The sequence below is a fragment of the Gordionus sp. m RMFG-2023 genome, chromosome 2 (genome assembly GCF_954871325.1).
Source record: "Gordionus sp. m RMFG-2023 chromosome 2, tfGorSpeb1-WG-v2, whole genome shotgun sequence".
NCBI classification, from domain to species: Eukaryota; Metazoa; Nematomorpha; class Gordioida; order Chordodea; family Parachordodidae; genus Gordionus; species Gordionus sp. m RMFG-2023.
The window spans coordinates 49,707,105-49,731,998 of NC_088776.1; the positions used below are offsets into that span (position 1 = coordinate 49,707,105).

The 24,894-nt window shown below is 27.9% G+C and overlaps 1 protein-coding gene across 1 annotated transcript in view; it reads right to left on the bottom strand.

The window, feature by feature from the left end:
• Positions 1–24,894, bottom strand: part of LOC135925337 (aryl hydrocarbon receptor nuclear translocator 2-like) — a 37,118-nt gene that overhangs the window by 9,224 nt on the left and 3,000 nt on the right. Inside the window, exons 6-14 of the mRNA XM_065460607.1 lie at positions 12,648–13,109; positions 8,224–8,350; positions 6,725–7,130; positions 3,575–3,681; positions 2,941–3,091; positions 2,711–2,861; positions 683–821; positions 355–579; positions 62–139 (exon numbers count right to left, since the gene is read on the bottom strand). Coding sequence (XP_065316679.1) covers positions 62–139; positions 355–579; positions 683–821; positions 2,711–2,861; positions 2,941–3,091; positions 3,575–3,681; positions 6,725–7,130; positions 8,224–8,350; positions 12,648–13,109 — 1,846 coding nt within the window. The remainder of the gene's footprint in view (positions 1–61; positions 140–354; positions 580–682; positions 822–2,710; positions 2,862–2,940; positions 3,092–3,574; positions 3,682–6,724; positions 7,131–8,223; positions 8,351–12,647; positions 13,110–24,894) is intronic.

A 24,894-nucleotide genomic window follows, 5' to 3' on the forward strand; every position in this document is an offset into this window, starting at 1 on the left:
AAATATAATTTTTAAAGCACTAAACCTATAATAATCATAAAATTATATTGAATAAAATTACTCTGATGATAATCGTAAAAATAGCCATCTCCGTGCGGAACCGTAGAAAGAAGTGATGATCCAGGTATTGGTAGATTGTCTTTCATAAAAGAAAAAAAATCAAAATGAAATTCATGAGCCTTTGCAATAATTCTTATCTTGTTTATCAAGAAAAATAATATATGCAAAACCAATAGAGGAGATATTATGAAAAAGAAATGAAAGAATGAATTTAATGATAAACCTCCTTATGATAGAAAGGCGTTATAAAAAGAAAGATAATATATAAAAAACAGTATCAAAATTGTGGTAAACTGTTATTGCAATCTTGATTGGTAGGCATACTAGATCCAGCATGGGTACCATAAAGTGAAGCATCCTTCACATTATTTCCTAAAGGTCTCTCTTGGCCCCCGAAATAATATCCTAAGTTTTGATCGGTCGAATGTCCCTGAGTAGGCCTCGGTAATTTATCGCAATGGCTTATAACGCTCACTTTGTTATCGCGTAAAATAAGAGGAACATTATTCAAGTGGATATCTGTTATAGGTATATATTTAACAATGTTGCAATGGTAACTGTTTTTTAAGGTATGGTTTGCAGTTATTGAATTATTTTAAAAAAATGTATAAAAGTTATTCACTGGATTCTTTCATGTAATCGTTCAAGCTGATATCTCCCTGATTTTCGTTACGTGTGGAGTTATTTTGAAGGTCTACCTTGTTATGTGTCACCACAATTCTGTTAATACCGTTCGATTCACTACTCATATAAGCTTTATCCTGATTAAAAATTAACAAATTATGATTTCTTCCAAAAATTATTCAACAACCCTACATCTAAAGATCACCCTTCCCCATTTTTTTCAGGATAGAAACCACCCCAAGAAAACGCGTCCCGCCCAACCCTTTTGACCTTAATTGAGATTTATAAAAAATTTTATTTATTAAAATTGATGTTCTTTAATTATGTTCCTTTTTAAATATATCAATTAGTGATATAATAAATTATGATGTGCTATTTATTAAAGATAGATCACTTGTATTACATGATTTTTTTTAAAATAAACTTAAAGCTTCATTTATAGTAAACGCGTTATGTTCAAGCGTTGCGTTATTTAAAGTTATCGAAATCACAACTAATTCTTCATAGCGTTAATAATTTGAAATATACGTCATAACATATGTTTAACAGCGTTATCATCATACCGCTTCATATTTAAATTTTACTTATTTATTGGCTTGATTTTGTAAATAACACACTGCTTGAACAACGGGTTTACTATAAATGAGGCCTAAGAGAATTAATAGATTAGGTTTAATTATTTACCTTTGCTGCGCTTGTAAAATGTCTATTTATGAAATGATAAGAGTATAGATATTAATATCCACTTTAACATTATTCTCATTTTAAGAAAAACTAATTTCATTTTTTAGAATTGCATATATCTTCCATTTGAAAAGAGTAGAAAGTTGCGTTAAAAAAAATAATATGAATAAGGCATATTTTTTTAAAAAAAATCCTAATAAACTTGTTATTAAAATAAAATTATTCCATCTTTAAGATGCTATGTCCAAGATTTAATATCTTTCAAGCGGCTATATCTGGGAGGAGACAATCCCCCATGAGACGGGAGTTGGTCATCTTCATATTTCTTGGATGGTTATATCATGCTCGAAAGAAAAACTCCAAACAATTTTTTCCTTCTTTCTAAACTTTATGTTGCTTCCTCTTCAGTCCTTAATGTTTCATATTGTACAACTTTCAAAAGCATTGATTATTATTTTCATATTTATTCTATATAAACAAAGCTGTAACTTCAAAATTTTTTAATATTAAGGTTAATTTATGTAACATATATTAAATGGAAACAAAAACAAAATCGGCATTATTTCGTCGGGAGGAGGGGGAATTTGGCGGGGCCCAGGCTTCCAAATCTTCTAGTTTACGGCCCTGTAAAAAAGGCAATTCATTTTAATCCCGAAAGTTATGTTGCATCCGAATTAAAACGTTATTAGCGATTCCGCAGGTTTCAAGGTTTTATTGAACGATTTATTTAAAAAAAATAACATTGAGATGCTTTTATACTCAAGTTAGCATTTAACATCCTTAAAATCCCTAATATAACCAGCTAATTTTATTTTTATTATTATTTATTTATATCATTTATTAGTTAAATACTATATCGTCGGTCAAACTTAGTGTTGTTAAAAGGCTTGTTTTGAGCCGGTTTTTAAAAACAACTAACTAAATATTTTAGCAAGAAAAACATTACGCAGGCCTGAAGATTTTGAACATAGATGGCACAAAGGTTTAGCTGGCCATCTAAAAGCAAAATCTCGAGGCTTGTGTAATATTTTTCTGGCTAAAATATTAAGTTACCCGTTTTTCAAAATCGGCTCAATATAGCCGTTTAACCACAAGTCGGTCACACTGTTATAACCTGGTAAATGGCATCTTAAAATAGTTTTTTTTGAAGAAATGTGTTTATTAAGTCCTCTATCATCAGTTAATAATTATTAGACGTATGTTTTTTTAAAATCATATAATTCGTAAAATAGAAATTTTAAAAGAAGTTTTTTAAACAATTTTAAAAAGGTCACTTACAAGATTTTGCTGTGTGACGGACAATATATCTAAAAAAAACTAAAATGGCTAAGCGGTAATTAACTTGAGTCATCATTTTTTCGTCATTTAACATCTTGTCGTTTCTTTTGGCTGAATTTTTCAAGGTTTCAAAGGTATTTTTGTAAGTGGGTTGTTCATTTATAACGAGGGTAGTTTGAGGATCGCTCTCGATAATGCGGTCACATTTTAAGGGTCTAAATAAATTTAATGCATTATTTTTAAAAAATATGTTAGTTTCCATCGGATTATGCATTTCATTTTAAAAGAAATAACTTAGCTAGGGAGTTATTGGCGATTATGAATTCGAGTGCCTCGGAATAGGGATTGAGGAAGGCGTATAGGTTAGATTGCAAACAAATCCATTTGCCAGATTTGTGTCTAAATCTATACATGACCGACATCATTTGACCCTTCATTTTGATAACTTTTGGGGAATTTTTTTTTTAAAAAAGATTTAAACCAGATTTTTTTTTAAGTTTTGATTTTATATGACTTAGACTTTAAAAGTGTAAAATTTAAATTCTACACTTTTAAACCTTGTTATTTATGTGATATTTTTATTCTATTAAAGAGTAACATGCATTCATTTTTTTTATTTAGATAACATTTTTAAAAAAAGAATAAATTTTATAAGTTTTACAATTTGAAAAGATGAATTTTGTTATAAAATATAAAAATGTCTTAATTGCATCGTTATAAGAGTAGCTATGGATAACGCATGAAACATGTTGAAAATGAGGAATATTCTGTATAAATTCTACCTCATGAAATATTTCAAACTCAAAGATGCGCTTATCATATTATTTAATATACTCTAATGATTTAGAGGAAAATAAGATATAAAAGAGTCTAGATAGAACAATTTAAATTTAACCAAAAATATTATAATGGCGATTGAATTATAAACCTTGTTCGAATGTTTCTTTCATGAGATTCATATCATCGGGGTGGTAGAACTCGAAACAGCTTTTGCCTAAAACTTCCTGAGTTTGGTAGCCTAATACATCGAAAACCCTATGAGTTGATGAAGGTTATAAAAAAATATATGTTGTATTTCATATCAAATCAACTAAAGATTCAACCCGACCCTCTTCGATTTTTTAAAAATTTGTATGATGGTAATATATATACTAACTAGTAAAAATATAAAATTCTAATTCCCAACTCAGCTTATTTCATGAGATATGGCCTTTAGAAACGCGAAAATTTCAAAACACACTATTTAATTTTAAATATCTCAAAAATTATATAAGCAAAAATATAATATAAATTTTATTAAATAGCTCTAGAATATGCCTTTAATATTATATAAAATTTATTTTATTAAAAACGAGTCTAATATCAAAAATTTGAAATGGCTATAAAATAAAATTTGCTCTTTTTTTAAAAATTTTTTTCTTACAGATAGACATTATACTTTCTAATATTTGTAAAATCTTAGACTGGGACGAGTACTGGCAAGAATTATTATACTTTTAAGTAGTATCGCTAATATCGTTAATAAATATCATTTATATTTAAAATATATAGTATTTTTTTCAAATTTTAAAATAAAAAGAAAGCTTAAAGTTTAGACATGTAAAAAAATAGGTAGGTGGACATTGATAATATTTGGGGGCGTAATATGTTTAAAAAAGTTTGGACTGGATCAGGCTTATAAATAAAATAAATATATTTAAAAATTTTTGTAAGAAATAAGTAACTAATATTTTTTTATTTGAGATCATAAACTTAATTTTGTTCAGTGTAATATAAAACTCTATTGAAAAAAATAATAATTGCTATTATTTTTTTATTCTTTCGGGCCGGGTTAGAAAAATTATTAGGCCCTATGCAGATCACTAATAGACATTGTGTCATATTTAACATATAAGTTTAGCTATTAAAAATATTTTATTTAGTTAATTATTTATATTACATGAATATCGATGGAAAATTATTATTATATAAACATATTAATTAAATAATATCATATATTAAATAATCAATGAATTAGAATAAAATTTGACTTTCATTTTTTCTTCCATTATAGAATAAATGCATGATATTTTTGTGTCCCGGGAATTCGTTTGGTCATTAAAAATCTTTTTTCGAGATTGTTTTCCATTCTTATTATTCAACGTTGCTGACAAATATATAATTAATACCCGGATATATCTAGAATAGTTCATCAAAACAATACCTATTTGTAGAAATGCGCTTTTGAGATCTAGTGTTGTTTACTTATTTCTATTAGCGATCTTTGCGATTAATTCTTCAAACATTGGTAGAATGTGATATTCTTTTAGTAAAAATGTATTCAATGTTACTTTGAAATCATCGTAGTTCACCTGAAGTTTTACGTACCACTACCATTGGAGTACTCCAGGTTACTCTTGTTAGATGGATTTATTTTCTTTATTATGTTATTTTCTTCCAAACGTTTAAGTTCATTTTCAATTTCTAGTTTTGGCAACAGTACTCTTCTTGCTGGTAGTGCAATTGGTTTTGTATTTTCTTCTAATTGTAGTTTTACTGGTTCGACATTTTTTATTAATCCTAATTTATTTTCAAACACCGTAGCAAATTCTTTATATAGTTTTTCAATATTCACGTTACCATTATCATTATTATTATATTTATTGCTGATCATATTGACTTTTACCTATGTTGGTTAGATCAAATTCTATAGTCCATAGAAATCCAAATAGCGCTGCATCATTTGTTTTTGTAACTAATAACGGAAGCCATTTTATTTTATCATCTAATTGCACTTTTACATAAACTTCTCCCATAATTTTAATTGTATTGTTTCCATATTAGTTGGAGCTCTAACCATTCTACGTTTTGGCATCCCAATTTTATTCCATATTATTGCATTAATGATGGTTACTGCTGAACCTGTATTATATTCCATTTTAATTTCGTGGTTGTTTATTAATACCATAATTGTTGGGTGCTGTCCATATTTGTAGATTTTTCTTATTGAGAAATCTGAATCTTCGTCGTTACTATTGTAATTTGTACCGTAAACTTTTCCTCTAGCTTTGCACGTTTTTCAGTATGTTTTCCGAATAGCATGAAAACGATTACAAAAATAGTATGGTGTTCTTGTATTATTATTATTTGTGTGAAGGACATTGCAGGCTTGCTTTAACCGCTAGCCTCTTAGTTATTACCCTTAAACTACTGCACGTGGTTTTGTCATATGCAGTTACAAAAAATGTCATTCTGCCTTAATCTGAAAATATATAATGTTTGTAGAAGTTTATAAAGTTTTTTTTTGTTTTCATTCATCTTTATGAGGGGTGAAGAGAATATTGAGCTTACTTTTTATCAGAGTTGTTACTTTATTACTTTTTACAAAATCTTAATAATTTATTCCATATAATGCTTCCAAATTAAAGCGTTTTGCGTTATATTTAAAATAACATTACTGGTAAATGTATTTTGCGATTTTAATGGGATTTTTTAAGATTTGTTTTAATGCTATTATTCATATATATTGCCCACTTTAAAAAAAAATACTATATATTTGTTGTAATTAGCTGTGAGCCGCCTGCCAAATACTCCGCCGCCGGTGATTTTTGACCAAGCCACATATTTTTTATTATTAAAAATATTATTTATTTTATATATTATTTATGAATTGTGATTAGAAGAAAAATAATATAAATATTTTTTAAACTATTAAAAAATGCGATTTAATTTTTTTAAATTAATAAATTTGATTTGTACATATATTAGCAAGTAAAATGTCTCTCTGTAAAAAAAATTTGAAAGAAAAAAGGTGCATTTTTTATTTTATAGCCAATCCGATTTTCTATTTCCGGTGTTAGGTAATTGATTTTTATAAAATAAATTAATATCATATTAAAGGGCTATTGAAGAGCTATTAAATAAAATTTAAATTATGTCTTTAACTTAACTTTTGAGATATTTTAAATATATGGCCGTATCTCATGAAGTAAGCCGATTTGAAGTAAAATTTTACATTTTTATTAGTTAGTATATATACTACCAAAATACAAGTTGATGAACTTATATATAATATAATCTATATATTATTTTAAAGTACCTTTGATCGACAAAGGTAAAGTCGTATGTTCTGCCACAATTATTAACTGAGTTGAGTTGGTCGGAAGATTCTAAACTAGAAACGGCAGCTTGATTGATTACTATGTTAACTTGGTTGATAGGGATTTGATCGAGGTTTTGATTATCGAAAAGAAGTCTTTTATTCGAGGTATCGTGTCTGGACACAAACTCGGTTATAACTCTGCCCTCGCCTGCTGTCAGTATATCGTTTATGTTGGGCGCGCTAGCTATTTGCAAGCGGCCGATGGCCACCAAACAAAAGTAATTGGAATTAAAATGGCTCACGCTGTTTGAATTACTATGATTATTTGGAGTAGTTATGCTATTATTCGGCGGTAATTGGTAGATGGCGGAATTCAAGGCGTTTTTATCACCCAGAGTGGTGTCTGTGCAAATGCAAATAAATTTTAATATAACATTTTTATTAGAATGTTTTATATTATAAAAATTTTTATTTACGCATAAAATCAAAAATTAATTATAAACATAAAACTAGATAAAAGTAAAGAGAGCTCTGTGCTTGCGTCACAAATATTTTTACATGTCCAGCCATTACCGAGAAGAGAAAATGAGTCAGTCCCATTATTTTTAAAGGCTTCGGGTCTAAGTCCGAGCAAAAAACATAGATTAAAGAAAAATTTAGGATTATGGAGATTGTACCATTTTTCAAAATAAAAAAAAATTCTCATAAAGGTATAGGAAAAACATAATTTAAAATTTCGAAGTCCTGGCTAGTGCAGGTCACGATCCGGGGCCCGGATCGATATACATGGGCCGTACCAGATGACCGGTCAAACCATGGTCCTACATAAAAATCGGTCTATGGGCGGTCTTTTATTTTTTTTGTAATTTTAAAAATATTTTCGTTTTTTCCTAATTTAATTCTTGTTTTATCATTTCACTAAATATAAAGGTATTTATGTTAACAGTATCAAATCAAATATGAGTAAAATAATAAATAATACAAATATTTAATTTAAAAGTAAAATGCTTTTTTAATAAACTTCCAGTTTTCATAGTATATTGCAAAATAAAAAAATAAACCAAAAAAGTAAAAGAATTACAAAAACTAAAGTAACTCCTCTAGAAAAATAGTATAAAATAAAATATACACAAAATTTTTATGAATTGGATAGTAAAGCTTACTTAAATATTAATAAAATACCGGGTATTGACTTATATATAATTGAAGGACCGGTACGTCAATCGGTCTTAGTCTAAGGCGGATAAGGACCGTTGACCTTAACTAGTCTAACAAGCCCCGTATATAAGTTTAATATCAAGGTCCGGTCGGAATGAGTCCGAGAAAATATCGACCCGGAATTGACATAAAATCCAGTTATTAAAAGAGGGGCGCTTAATATACTTAAATAAATATTAATTATATACAAATAACTTTTCCTTAAATTTTCGTAAAGAATAATCATGGTTAATAATCAAAATTAAGTTATATAAAAATAAAGCGATCGTTAAGCATACTGGAAGGAGGCCAGTGTTTGATATATCCCGTACAATGTACAACAGCATATTGCTCGCCATCCCTGGAAGGCCCCAACATAGCCCTAGCACTTCTGGGATGATTTTTCATGGCATTTTGTGGTGAGGGCTGAGTGGTAAGTATATATTTAAATCATATAAAAATAATTCTAAGGATAGTTTAATAAAATCATAATTATATTCTTTTATGTTTAAATAAAAAAAATAACCTTTGTATTGTAAATGAACATCATATATAGGCGTAGTCTATGGAAGAGGCGAAAAAATTTCCTTAGCAAGCCACTTCTCCCTCTCAAAAAATGAATAAAACATATTATTATAAATATTTAAGAGGGGCAAGGCGATCCCAATTCCCAGGCCATTAATATTAACTTGATATGTATTATCTTACCATTAATTATTTTTCATTTTTCTTCTTTTTTTACTTGATATAGTTAGATTTCTTAAATACTTTCAAGATTTTAGGCAAAAAAATCATGACAAAAGGACCGAAATTATTGTTACAATAGAACGAGATAAAGGATAGTTGAAAGTAGACCTACTAGTATAATAGGGGATGGGGTAGGAGTTTATAGACGCAAGAAAAATTGTGTACAGAAATCATAATTAGTATGAACTCATATGAAAATGATCAAAGGCGAAAATCGTCAAGTGGTAAAAAAATAATTAAATCTGGATAAAAATATAATAACTTAAATTGATAAATCAATAATAAAAAGATGATATAGTTATTGCCAAATGTAATTTTTTCACCCCATTTTTGAATTAGTAAACCAACATATAGATGATAATATCGATATTGGAGGATAGGAGTGGATGGCATGAAATGTAAATTTTTTTTTATAAATCATAAAAATGATTTTTAAAGGTCATATTTTAATTGTTATATTTAAACATTTATAATCCATTTCAACCATAATTACATTTGATTGTAGGTAAAATATGATAGAATCCATTTTTCAATTTTAATAGGGTGACCAAAATATTGTGCGATTAAATTTTTAATATAAAACGCATTAACTTTGAAGCGAGAAAAATATAAAATTGTAAAAAAATGAGTAATTAGTTTATTAAAAATCGAAAATATAAATATTAATTTATATGTTAGGCATGAGTTAAATTATAACCATTAATCAATATTTAAATTTATTAAGTAGCGCTCTCTCTAAAACTCCTTATTATTTTAGAAATTAAGAGGCAACGTCAAAAAATTAGAACATAGCTGGGATGGATAGAAGAGCAAGAAATATAAAATTTAAATTTATTTATAATGAAATAGTGAAAATTGAAAAATAGAAAACCTGAGAAAAGTTTTAGCTTGAAATTGTATTAAATACCAAAATATTTTAAGGCAGAAATTTTATATGAAATGCAATTATTTATAGGCGTAATTTTTTATACACTTTTATTTATTAAAATCATTAATTTTAAATTTCGTTAAAAAAAAATTATTAAAATTTTTTAACTTCATAAAGGCAGGAAATAAAAATATTTATCAGCAATTAAATTTAAATTTATTTTTAAAAAAAATTTCTAACCTCCACAACTAAGTTATCCATAAATACTTTTAAGATAAAAGTAAATTTAGTGGGAAAAAAATCGATAATTTAGATATAAAAGGGGCACTTCGTCTGGCCTCTTCATCAGACACACTAGCCCCCATTAATTTTCAAACTTATACATTTTGGCTATGAAGCACCCCACACATTAGGCATTTACAACTGAATTACCTGGTGTAAATCCCACATTTTATCGAATAGAATTTACCCCAGAGGAAGTGAGAAAAGCAATCTCATCCTCCCAAAAAGATTTTGCACATGGTTTTGAAGGCATGAGACCGATATATCTTCAAGACCTAACAATCCCTCTTCCAAATTCTCAAACTACCCTACTCAACAGTATAACTCTCCTTTGTAACAGGATCTTACATGGTGACGTTCCTATCTTCGCCCAGCCAATTATGTTTGGAGCAAAACTAATCGCTCTTACAAAACCCAACAAAGACCTACGCCCTATTGCCATAGGCACCCTCTTTAGGAGATTAGTATCAAAATTAATTTCGGCTCGAATCAATGAAACTTCAACTCAACTAGGGGTTGGTGTCAAAGGCGGCTGTGAGTCTGTCGCTCATATAACCCGCATCAATCTTAAAAATAATCCTCTAAATAAACACCTAATTAAAATTGACTTTAACAATGCATACAACACAATAAAACGGTCTGTCTTCCTAAAATCCTTCATCAATAGCTTCCCATGCTACTCCAGCTACATTTTAAGCTGCTATGCGAATCCCTCCATCTTACAATATGGTGAATATAGGCTTTCTTCTTCAGAAGGAATTCAACAGGGTGATCCCTTAGGGTCAATATTATTCTGTCTAGGAATAGACAATCTAGTTAAAAAAATTAAAAGCAGCTGCCTGTTAGATCTTCATATCTGGTAAGATGACGGGATTATAAGCGGAAGCCCAGAAGAGATAGACAAAGCCCTAGAAATTTTGCAAAAGGATGGGCACAGAATTCTGTCAGCTCACCTCTCAATCTCCCAGCTGTCACGCATTTAAAGAGGTTATGGCCGAAGAACTAACACATCTTGGCTCACCAGTTGGGGGTTGCTTAGCAGGTGAAGCCTTTTTCAGGGCTACTTCGAATAATTTAAACAATATGAAGGAACTACTTATGCAACTTCCCACGCATAAATCTTTCTTATTAATTATAAATTTCTTCAATATACCAAAGATCCTATATGCTCTACGGTCAACTGCTGTTTTTAAACATCCCAAACCCTTAAGAGCATATGAATCCATAATTAAAAACATCATGGAAAAAATAACTAACCTCAAATTTAACTCCAATTCGTGGCATCAAGCCACTCTCCCCTGCAATAAAGGAGGCTTAGGGTTACGATCACCCATAGCCTTATCAATTAGTGCTTTCATCTCGTCCAGATTGGCAAACTCCAAAATAATAACTGATCACTGACCTTGCCAGATGCACTGCTCGACGAAGCCTATGTCATATGCAAAGCCTCAGTCGGAGATGAATGTCAACCACCAGCCTCCCAAAACAAATGGATTGGGATAATCCGATGATTGCAAGGTCTGTTGATTACCTCTTCTCGACACTGCAATCTGAAGATCATACCCTATTAGCTTCCCTCAACCAAGGTTCAGGACATAAATACTTGGATGGCATCCCCTCTAAAAATCTTGATCTCGAACTTTCAAATCAAGAATTCAGTTTTGCTGTAGCCATTCGCTTAAATGTAACAGCCTCAGTTTCATATAAGTGCGTCAAGTGCAAAAGGCCAGTAAGTCAAACTGGTCGTCATTGCCACCAATACATCTTTAGCAGTGAAGCTCAATCCGGCATACAGATGTAATGCTCTCATAAAACGAGCTTTACAGTCCGCAGGCTTTCCTGCCACTTTTAAATCCTCAGGTCTCTTTACGGATGGGAGAGGACCCGATGAAATTACACAAATTCCTTGGGAGAATGGTCGATTTCTAGCGTGGGATTTCTCCTGCGTTGACCCCCTCTCACCCTTCAACATCAATAAAGACATTTTAAAATACACCAAAGATTTTAAAACAAATAAATATGTGTATATTCCAGATGAGTATAAATTCATACCAGTTGTCACGACAACCTTAACATCCCTTGGAAGTCAGGCTCTTAGCCTAATTAAAAAGATTGCCAGAACCTTAAGAACAAAATCAGGTGACCCAAAAGAAGGCGTCTACTTACGTCAACGCATAGGAATTCAGATTATAAAATCTAATTTCACATGCTTCATAGGTTCATTCCCCGAGGAGCCCGATTAATCTAGATTTTCTTCTTCCCAAAATTATTTAAACCCTCCCCCCACCCCCCTCATATAATCATTTGCACTAATTATATTTCCATTATATCTATTATTATACTTTGTATTATAAAGTCGTTGGTTGTTAAATTTATTGAAATTTCTAAAATTTCTAAAATTGTTAAATTTTATATTTTTTTTAAATTCAGTTATGTACAACAAAAATTACTTATATTTTATTGAAATTATTTTTATGTTTTTAATTTATAAATAATAATTTTGATTTACGGTAGACAAATAAATATTCTGTTAATAAAATTTATGAAGAAGTAAACCTTATTATAATATATATTTTTTATCATTAATTTTTTTACATATGAATTCTTCAAGTTTTTTTGTTGATTAAAATAATATTGTTTCAATTAGTCAAAGATGAACTTTCTTCTCGTCTGCTGAGACCTAGAAATGTGGGAAATATACTTCAGGTTAAAATAATTCCTTTTTTGTAAGATATAAAACTTTAAATTTTAAAATTACTATAAAACGCGCGTTTCTCTCAACCATTATGCCCCATGTTATATAATGTACAATTATAAAGGCATTACCTCATGAAGCCCGCACTTGATTCTACATATAAAGCCCCTACGGGTTCCCATACAAAAACGGGCAGAATTGGAACTTTGGTGATGACCTTCCTTCTTGATGGTACCCGTTTTAAGGTCCAGGACCCGGTTATTGTTAATACTCGTATTAGCGGGCATATTATTATTGCTACCATTACAGGCCGTGTTGTTGGTATTGGCTGCCTGGTTTTGATTAGTGTGAAGTGTGTTGGACGATCCGGGGTTTAAGGAGCCTGGGGATTTATTATTGATGGTGGTGGTATTATCAATGCTATTATGTGGAATATTATTATTGGCGTTTTGGGATGAGAGTAAATTATTTAGGGAAGAATTGATTGAACTTTGATTATTAGGAGTGTCCCACGATGAACACAGCTGTTCTTTTACCTTATTCACGTCGTCGGGATGCAGGTATTCGAATATGGATGAACCGGACCAGTCCTCCTACGTTTTTTTTTGAAAAAAAAATTATATGAATGAAATTGTTAAGTAGTATAATAGATGAAAAACAATTAATAAAACCTTTTCAATTTGGACACCTGCTTTGACGAAAATTTGTGCCAAAAATATCAAAGTGTTGCTCTTTTTTAAGAGTTTTTTGTTATTTTTTAAATAACTGTTTCAGATATGAAGATAACTTTCTCAGATATGAAGATAATTTTTTCAAATATGAAGATAATTTTACCTTTTTGAAAACATTTTAAGATTCTTTAATTATATCATTTATATATTTCAAAATAGAATAAGTGCCAAATTTATCAAAAAATTTCTTGACAATTAAGAGGATTAAAAAGTAAGCAAGCACCATATTTATCGCGAAATTTCCTCTAAATTTTGTTCACGCCAGAGGTGTAGATTATATCGAGTTTCCATTTTTTTTAAAAAATGCTCTCTTGAAAAATTATTTTTAAAAATTGATATAAGACACTATTATACTCAACCGATGATGTGGAAAGAGTGAAGCTTATATCATGGTTTAGAACCGGAAACGAGTGAAATATTTTAAAAACCCCGAAACCAGATCTTAAAATTTATGAACTTGTACTAGACATTCATTCGTTAAAAAAACACGTATTGAAGTCCACTATTAAAATGCATCTAGACTAAATGAATTTCAATAGGGTCTACTAGGCTTGGCATGATCATTCAAAAAGATAAAAAAAAAATTGCCATTAAAATAAGTTATTTTTTTTTAAAATAAAAATTATCATTTTTATATTTATTGGTATTATTCGCTTTATTTATCTAACTAATTAATTTTTTTATTATACCATATTTAAAATATCTACACATTTTTTAATTTAATAACGATATTTTATTATAATAAATAATTTCATAATATTGTGTTAAGCCTAAGTTTTTTTAGTATAATAAATTCCTAAGAAAATAATTATTATATTGCTTAAATCTTACCCAGGAACATTTTAACAATCCCCTGTAGTTTTTGTCTACATCCGTGCATTTAAAACATGCAATATTTCACGTTACCTTCTTCTAGAGGTAATGAGTAATGGTAACGCGATTTTTTTTTTGTTGTAATATGTAAATTTACTTTAAAATAAAATCGAGAAAAAAATAAGTAATAACCAAATCGACTGTTAAACAGAAAAACGAAACGAATTATTATATTATTTGAGTAAAGACTATGTAAATGAATTGAATAGTATAGAAAAGTATATATAATCGGGAATATTTTATTAGAAAATAAATATTATTATTTTGCGAACTTAATTTTTAATCTTAATTTATATTAATTTTATTTTTCTTTTATTTTGATTATGTTTTCACTTTATATTTAAGTATTTAATAAAGATTTAGTATCATATTTTAGTTCTTTAACAAAATATTGATATTGGTTCAAAATATTATATTAGGTTCAAACAACATCATCTCTATCTTGTTTTAGTAGTATTGCTATTGGTTTAACTCCAAATTGTTAATAAATTTAAAGAAGAGAAATATCTTCAATTATTGAAAAAGATAAGTTTATTTTTAATAAAAAATTCAGGAATTAACATTCCTCAAAAATGAAAGAGATTAATGAACATTTGAATAGTAATAAAAATAAATATAGATAAAAATATTGTTTATATTCTTATTTATTGAGTTGAGATATTTTCTTTTGATATAAACAAGTTATAAAATTAAATTACTAGATATATTCATTAATATTAAAGTAATATAAATTATTAATTATATTTCATTTAATCCATTAATACATGGTATTTCTTTAAAACAATTATATTTTAAAAATATTAAATTAAAATATATAATTCAATAATATTCAATCCGCAAGTTAGCGTTTATTGCTCTAAAACTTTATTTGAATATATAAAATAAATTTTTTATTATTTTAAAATCTAAACGATTAAATAATGTAATATCTATATATATAATCACCGTAATCAAGAAATGAACGTTTCGTATAATCTTAATGTTAATTTTTATTTTTCCTATCATCTTAATGTTAATTTTTATTTTTTCTATCAACTTTCCTATCCTCTTAATGTTTAATAAATCGATGGAGTATATATCTCTAATGTTTTAAGAAAATTTTTTGTACATCACGGGATTCGAACCTATGTAACGTTTTACAAATAGTATAAAATACCTATTTATCAATATCTTCCCATGCCAGAAAATTAACCTCCCTCACTAATCCTAAGTACTTATTATAATTTAGATTTAACAAATAAATTTAAATTATATTTAGCCAATTGAAAAATAAACATTTATCTCATATTACCACCCCAAAATATGCTAGTATAAAAATTTTATCTCAAACAAGAATATTTGAACTCTGGAAATGACATACAATACCAATTTATCAATATCTACCCTACATTTTTGATTACAATTTCATATATTTTACCCTAAATTTAATAAAATGAATAAATAATCATGTCATTTATTTTATATAAAAAAATGTAATTAAAAAAATTTCAGATAATAGTTCAAGATTTTATTATTCCCGTCATTCTTGACGGGTTATCAACTAGTCTAAATATAAAGGTTAAATATAAATGCCGGTATTGTAAATATTACAAAATGCAATATTATTTTATATTGAATAGTCCAAGTGAACATTTAATAAGATTATTTGATTCTAGTACTGTAAAAATTTAATAAGATTATTTGATTCTAGTACTGTAAACATTACTAAGTAAATTGGCACGTTCGTTCAAAACTTCATGAATAAATTTTTTTTAAATTTCATTTAATATTTAATTTAATATAATAAATAAAACACAATAAATTAGCCATGTTTAAAATTAATAAATATTTCTAAAATTGTCCTGCCCGACCTGATCCTGAACGAATTTTTTTTATTTTCCCTGAAAAGCCGTGCTTGAAATAAAAATAAAGATAATTTGTCCTTCTGGCCCGAATTTATTTAAATATAGAAAAATTTAATATATTATATTCTATAAATAAAAAATATATTACCGCCTTGTTTCTAGCAAGGATATTAAAATGTATCAATTTGTCTCACAAATTTTAATATATTTAAAAATTTAAACCCAACCCGGCCCGACCTAAATTTTTTCAAAAATTAAGGTGCGCCGTAGGCATTTTTATTCACGCCGGAAATGCAGCCGATTGAGATGAGAGGGGCGCAAGGGTCGCTGCCGATTTTCTTCATGGCGGCGCTAGGCGTGTATAATTTTTAGAATGCTATTTAATTATATATATTAAATTATGATTATTTATCAGATTGGGGGATTATAGCAAATTTTATGCTTAGGGCATGGATTTCATAATTTAGTTACAGTTGATGGCATAAAAAAAAGTTGCCAGAAATATTAAAAAATTTAAATAATGTCAGCCCTCAGATATCGAGAAGCTGATTTGGAATATAAAATTGAGGTCGATGGTAAATGTCCGCAATCAATTTATGAGGCAGGCCATATTATGGATATTGATGATTCTGATCCATATCTTGTTGAACATTTTGCTAACTCTGATGAGACTGATGATATAAATTACGAATTGCACTATACCATCATATCTAATTAATACGAAAACTAATTAAATTGCCATACCCGCTGACAGTGCATCTTAATTATGATAAAGAGCATCCGTAGTGTCAACAAGATTCATATAAATAATATTCTAAATAAAATAGGAAAACAATCCTTAAAACTTTTTAATAACGAATAGGATATAATTGACAAATTTTACACATTATTAAATCCTTTCAGAGAGTTGGTGGAATTTCATCGACAATAAATTTAGGGTTATTATTTAGCAGAAATAAAAAAAAACCTATATAAATCAATAAATCTGATTGCTCAGATATAATTTGTCTAGCCTAAAGGTAAATTTGCAAAAAAGGCTTGACCATAGGTTTCCAATTACCAAACTTAAAGTAATTTATTTTATATTATATTTTTAAGATTAGTTAGCGACACTACTTGATCCGAGATTTAAAAATCTTAAAATTTCATAAATTTAATTCAAATTTTATATCATTGTAATTTTTAATTATATATTTAAAACTTTTAGAGCATTATAGAAATGCACAGAGTGAGATTCAAGTTGAAGATGATAAACATAGAGTTCATATATAGATAAAATATTCCGTAAAAATTCCTTTTCAAGCAAAGATCATAACAACATTAGCAACATAGAGCAAGAATGCGATATTTTGCACCAACAAAGTATACCAGAAGAGGATGCACTAATTATTTGGGGAAAAAGCGACTGGAACTTCTTAAGCTTGCTAATTAAGCTAGGATGGTTCTTTGTATACTTGCAACCAGTACATCAAGGTGAAGAATTTTTCCCATGGCTGGATAAGAATAAATTTTAAATAATCACACTAAAAATTAAATTCTAAAAGAATTAACTATTTCATATTAATCTATATAATATATATTATTAATAATGTAAAATATCAAGTGTCTTTTTAAATTAAAACTTGAAGATTTTGAAACTGATATATTTTTTGGACACATTTTATATTTGGTAATAGAATTAGTTTATTTATTTATTTATTATAATTGGGTCATGGTGATGTTAATTCAGAATCCGATGATGAAATAACAACATATAATCTATAAATAATATATTCAAGTTAATAAACTATACTATATTGGCTGGTTAAAAATATTCATTAATATTAAATTAATATTTTTTATTTTCAAATGCATAAAAATAAGAAAATTTTGTAAAATTGAACGAACGTAAAAATCGAATGCGTTCGTCAAAAAAGGGAAAAGTTCGTCAAAGCTGAAAGGAACGTCATTTATCAGTTTTCTCAAAAAACCAACTTCGGTCACGAACGCGTTCAAAATTATTTGATCCTGATATATCTAAAAATATTATAATGAATTCATTATACAAATTTATATAATATTAGTGTTGTTGAACTGCTCGATTTGAGCCGATTTTTAAAAAAGGTTAACTCAATATTTTATCCAGAAATAATATACGCAAGCCTGAATATTTTGCCCATAGATGGCACAAAGATTTGGGTATCTATTCGAGAAATTTCAATGCTTAGGCAATATTTATCTGTCTAAAATGTTGAGTTAGCCGTTTTTAAAAATCGGCTCAAATCGTGCCATTTAACAACACTATATAATAAATTATTCGTTAGAATCATATTTATATAAATATTTGGGAAACATTATAAAGCATTCATTCATTATACCTTTTTTTAAAATAAATGTTATTAATTTTTATCTATTTTATTCAACTTTTAGATTTTAGCATGAATAATGAGACAAATTAAGGAAAAGATAGTATGTCAGCCCCAGTCAAACAAATTTATAATATGCTATTTAATGAATTGCATAAACAGGTATTGTAAAACTATTATACTAAATTCAATACCTCAAGATTAAATTAAACAAATGACATTTTATATCAAAATAAATTGATGAACATTTTTTATTTACTTCCTTAAAAATGGAATATGATGAGTTATTTTTATGCTTGAGGATATAAACATCCCTTTGTAGCTTTTACAAACATTATATTTAGAATAAAATTTTCATAATTTTGCTATGGTATTTATTATAAAATTGAGAATGACATTATTATATTGGGAATATTAATGCAATAAAAAAATTTGCTATCAAAATTGTTTCACATTATTAAATTTTTTATAAAAGGTATATATCCAATGAAATCATTTTTTTTCTTTTAAAATGATATAAGATTTATGTTAAATTTGATTTGAAAAAAAAAATATCAATAGCAAAGTAGACCAAATTATTTAAAAAATATTATTTTGTTCAGTTTAGACTTATATAGATAAGCGTTAAAATCATATCATTTACAATTTATTTTAAAAAAGTCCATATTCGAAATCTAGAAATTTAAGCCGTAATTTGTTTCAATTAATTCTTTTATAGATAATAAATGGATTAAAGTTTATTTTTAAATTATAATCTTATTCAACGTGAAGCGCAATAGCCCTAAGACGTCATGATATATATAACAGAGCAACGCTTGGTTCTCTCATGAAAAAAATGAAAATCTAACTAGGATAAAAGATGGGAATTAATTAAGAGGACCATCCACGTTTTTTGGGCAGGCCGCAGTTATTTGTGCGCGCAAGAGGCAAAGCCCCTTACTTAAACGCCCATGGGAAATAAAAGGAGAGGTAAAAAGCCCATGCCCGATTAAATAAAACTTGATTATGTTGAGGCCGATATGAAATGCAATAAACTATATGACGCATATAAGAAATTAAAGATCTTCTGCCAATTTTCGAATTATAAATGTCTCCCCAAACTTAAAGTAAATAATAATATTATCCGCGACTCAGAAGAACAAATGAAAATGTGGCTGAATTACTATTCTAAAATGTTCAACCCGAACATCCGGTACTATCTATGAGGTGCGACCAAACTCCCTCTTCAAATTTTACAACATGAAAGATAAAGAAAGCTAGCTGCTGGATTAGATCACATTAGAGCCGAACATCTAAAAGTCTCTCCGGACTATATCTCTATCTTCCTATTAATAGTTTTTAATAAAATTTAGGTTTCTGGTATTACCCCAAAAGATTGGAATTTATTTTTTATTTGTAATTTTTAAAAGATTCCTTACCCATCTACTTTCGACGATTATAGAGCTATCGCGATCACTTCCATTGCATCAAAAGTCTTCATGGTACTTTTAAAAAACCGAATACTAATGTCTACAAGTCACCTACTATCCAACAATATATGTGCTTATATCTTGGCAGGAACATCTTGCAAAAAATTACCCTACAGAAAAACTTCAGATATAAACTACCTCTATTGTTCATCTTCGTAAATTTTAGGAAGGCATTTGATTGTATTAAACATGAAGTTCTCTGGAAAATCTTAATGGACAGTAGTGTGGACTCATATAGTAAAAATCCTCACTAACCATTATGCCTTACTAATGTCTACTTTTAAAGTCGAGAACGTTTAATCTCCTTCCTTGATGGTACGAAAAGGAGTTAAGCAAGGGTGTTTCCTATCACCGATTTTATTCAATATAGTCATGAATAAAATTATTGCGGATACGCTTGGAGCGTTTAATCTAAGTTTATCCTGTCATGATAACCTCAACTTAAAACACCACATTATTTTCTATGCTGACGATATAGTTATTATTACTAAATTCAAGGAAAAATCCCCTTGTATCCTAGATATACTCAAAGCATATAGTGGAGAAATCCACGATCAATTTGAATAAAACAGTCATTATGCTCACCATGGGCTGAGATAAGTCCAACTCACACCATTAAAATGTTGGGGATTAGATTGGTCAAGGATTTCAAATACCTTGGAGTAAATCTGGATAATAAAGGTAATAAGAACGAGGGAGAAATGAGATTAAAGCATGCAAAGTCAGTGTTTTACAAATATCTTAAATTATGGATGATTAGGGAAATTTGGGTTAAAAGCAGACTGCAGATGTTTAATTCGATGATCATACCCATCCTTTTATATGGAAGTGATACTTGGGATGTTAACAAAACACAGATTAAAAAACTTCCGGTTTTTGTTAACAGATGTCTGAGACTTATTAACGGCTATATATCCCAGAGTTATTTCATATGTTAGTTTATGGAATTTATCCAAACACTCCAGTAACAGTGCAGATGAAAAAAAGAAGAGTACAGTTGTTCGCACATATTTTGAGAAACGCAGAAAACAAAATAGCCTATGAAGCCCTCAGATGGCTCCCAATTTATTCAATTTACTGCAAATTTAAACCGAGACTCTTATGGATATCCTAAACATGAATATTAGCTTAAACAATTCACCCTTCTAAACAATAAAAAAGGCTCCATAAATAAACTACTTAGAATAAAAACTAATTACCTTATAAACCATTAATTTCCCCTTATAATAATAACCCGTCCTTTTGAGGATTCGCTCATTCCTTTTCTACTATTTCAAGTTCAAATTCAGAGTTTACAATGTTTTTTTTGTATACCTAAACCTAACATTTTACACTCGTCTGAATGGTTTTTCGATTTTATTTTGCTCAACGTAAGTCTTTGAAACCTTATTTAAAATATTATCTTAATAATTATTGTATTCATCAGGCCGAGTCTATATTATCTATTCATACTTATTTCAAGGTTTCTCTCAATACCAATTAAAATTAAATTAATATAGCCAATATTACCCTTCCATTATCAAATTTTATTTAATCGGGCATGGGCTTTTTACCTCTCCTTTTATTTCCCATGGGTTAAGTAAGGGGCTTTACCTCTTGCGCGGCCAGGTAACTGCGGCCTACCCAAAAAACGTGGATGGTCCTCTTAATTATTTCCCATATTTTATCCCAGTTAAATGGGCTTTTTCATGAGAGAACCAAGCATTGCTCTGTTGTTTATATATATCTCTGATATATATGTGACGTTTTAGGACTAGTGCGCTTAATATCACGAAAATAATTTTAAATTGTTTTAAAAATAAAACGCCAACTTGCGAATTGAACATTATAGAATTACATTTTTAAATTTTAATTATTTTAAGCATAATTCTATTGAAAGATTTAAACCATCAATTAATAGATTGAATGAAATATAATTATTCCTTTATTATTGAATATATATAATAATTCAAATTTTATAACTTGTTTATATTATAAGAAAATATCTTAACTCGATTAATAGAGTAGAAAGATAAATTTTTTACGCATTTGCAGTACCTTGGCATTTGCAGTAGTCAAACCGCTTAAATATTGATAATCTAATAATGGTTTTTATGCGAAATCACAGAAAAAAATGTTTAATGTAATAAATTAATGCGTAGTAATAAATAATTTTTCATCGTCAGGAGTTATTTTTTCGTCTATTTTTTATATTTTTATAATAAAATTGTTATTTTCGTATATCTAAGCGTTTACTATAGCCAATGACATTGACTACAGCTGACTATATATACACTTATAAATAAATAGTCAGTCTAGATAAACGCCATTGGGCACAATCATTTATATCTTATATTGTATAAAAATTATACGTGATTCGTTTTAAGAGTATTTAATGATTAAATTTAACATTATAATATTTAACAATTTTAATAAATGAACTTAAAAACAACCAATTTCTCATATCTTTAGAAAAAATACCCTTATAAATCCACTGCCCAAAGCTGATTTAATTTTTAAAAATTATAAAGACATACGCAACTAAAATGTATTATCGCAATTATAAAAATAATAAAATCAGCTTTGGACATAGAAAAAAAAATAGAAATAAATTAGGGGAGAAAAAGGTCAGAATATAAAGATGATGCCATGGCTAGATCATCGCCATCTCTAGGAATGGACAAAAACGTGAATGTCCAACTCGTCTTAAAATAAAGTATTTTATTTTCAAAAAGCTACTGTTCCACTGAGTTAGGTTACATATCTAAAAAAAGAAACCTTAAAAAAAATTTTTATACGCCTGTATTAAAATTTACAAAATTATTTTACATTTTCCTGGTGGATAATAAAAAGATGTTTAAAAAAACCATAATTTATTTTAAAAAAGGGATGGATGAATAACTAAAAATTTAAAAAGGGAGAAGTATATTTTTAGTCTCTTTTTAAAAAAAAAATAAGCTCAATAATTAGGCCAAAAATATATATATTAGTTGTAGTTGTAATAAATGACTAGGGAGAGTATAAAAAAATTCGTAATAAAATTAATTATTTTTTAAAAAAATAATTGTTAATCCATAATTATTGGTCGTATAAAAAAAAATTTATGGTAAAACGATAAAATAACATATTATACCAAAAAATGTAATAAAATATTTTTGATGATCAAATATATTATAATTTTTATTGGTGGAAGGAAGGTGGGAGGAAAGGATGGGAGGGGGGGGGGGGGTGACAAAATAAAATCAATAAATGATTTCCAAATTATTTTTTAAAAATATCAAAATGGTGATGCCACAAAATACGGTTTCTCGGAAGTCAAAATTCTTAAAGGGTTAGGTTGGGATTGGGTAATCGTGTTAGTATGGACCGTTGTAAATAAGTAGTGTCGTTGGAATGCTAATAGGACTTATAGTCTCAAAGAAACTTTTGCCCAAAATCTTTGAAAATCGTTAAAATTGAAAAATTTTTTAAAGATCAATTTTTTAAGAAAAAAGTATGTGATTACATCATGAAAGAATTTTGGTGTATAAATATCACAAAAGATTTGCTTATAAAAGATTTTAACCAAAAAAATTTGGAATTCTAGTGAAATTTAATCAAAACGTTTTAGGCATTATGAAAAAATCATTTCAGAGATCAAAATCTTTGGCGATTTTTTATTTTTAAGTAAATGTTAAACTCTGAAAAAAATTGATTTCCATGATTCTTCCTATTTTCGAGAATGAAGGTGAATATTTATTTAACAGAGATCTGTTGGCACAGCTCGTAATCTGGTTAGGTAATAAAATGCCATAATTTTTAAAAATCTGATCTGAACTCAAGTCAGGCTTTTAAATATTTAAATTTTTTTAATAATAGATTTAAATATATATTAATTAATCAGATGGAAAGGCATCATTTAACATTCATATACTTTTATTGTCAAAATTTTCAATTTGCATTTGAGATAATTTATAAAATAGAGCTCGCATTATATAAAATAAAATAATGAAATTTTAACAAGGCTGGCTGTTAAAAAAAACGAAAATTGAGCTGGGCTCGAAATTAGGGAAAATAAAAATTCAGGCCTCATGAAATATTTAATAACAATTTACACAAACAATAAGGGAGGGGGGATTGGCAGTGATTGATTAATTATGCAATTAAAAATACGAAATTCTATTACTTTTTTGGTAATTTTTATCAATTACGTGAAGGGAAAAACTTGTAATTAAAGTTGAGTATAAATAAAAGTAATTGGTAATTTAAAAAGATTTGATTTTAGGATTACGAATTACAATCTAAATTATAATAATATAAACATTATAAAACGAAGTATAAATTCAATTTTTGGCTCATTTGTTCCTTGATTCATATATTTGTTTGTAGCTCTTTTTAATGTCGAAATTAGGGTTGTAACGTTGTTTTGATTTTTAAATCTTCATTTTTGGTGGTATTTTAAAAGAACCAGCCAAATTTGAAGACAAAGGATCCAGACATGGACTAGATCTTAGATCATATACATATCATATATATGGTGAATTCCATATCAATTCAACCAAGATTTCAACTCGACCCCCTCAAAATTTTCATATGCTATAGGTAAGAAAAAAAGGAAATTTTTACTTCATTCTACCACTTACTCGCTAAGATAGAGAGTAAAAAGCAAAAAAATGGTAAATTTTTGACAAAATGATCTTCATTCATTTTTAAATATCTCCAGATAAATTAAGTTAGAGCAATAATTTAAATTTTATTATATAGCTTAATAATGGATCTTTAATATGACATATAAATAAATGAAAACCCCGATTAATACCCAAAACCAGAAGTACAACAAGAAATGTAAGTATTCATTTAAATTTAAATAAGATTATATTGTTAAATTTGATCAATTTTAGCCATAAGGGTCATAACTCCTAAACCCACGTTCATCCCAATCTAGGATTTCGAATAAATATAAAGCATTCTAGTATACATCTACAGAAAAAAATTTAAAAAAATACCTTTTTATGGCAATTTCCGGTTTTAGGTATTAATCGGGTTTCTATCACATTTATTTATATATCATATTAAAAATCCATTATTAAGCTATATAATAAAATTTAAATAATTTATTTTTGAGATATTTGGAAATTAATGAAGGCACCATTTTTCC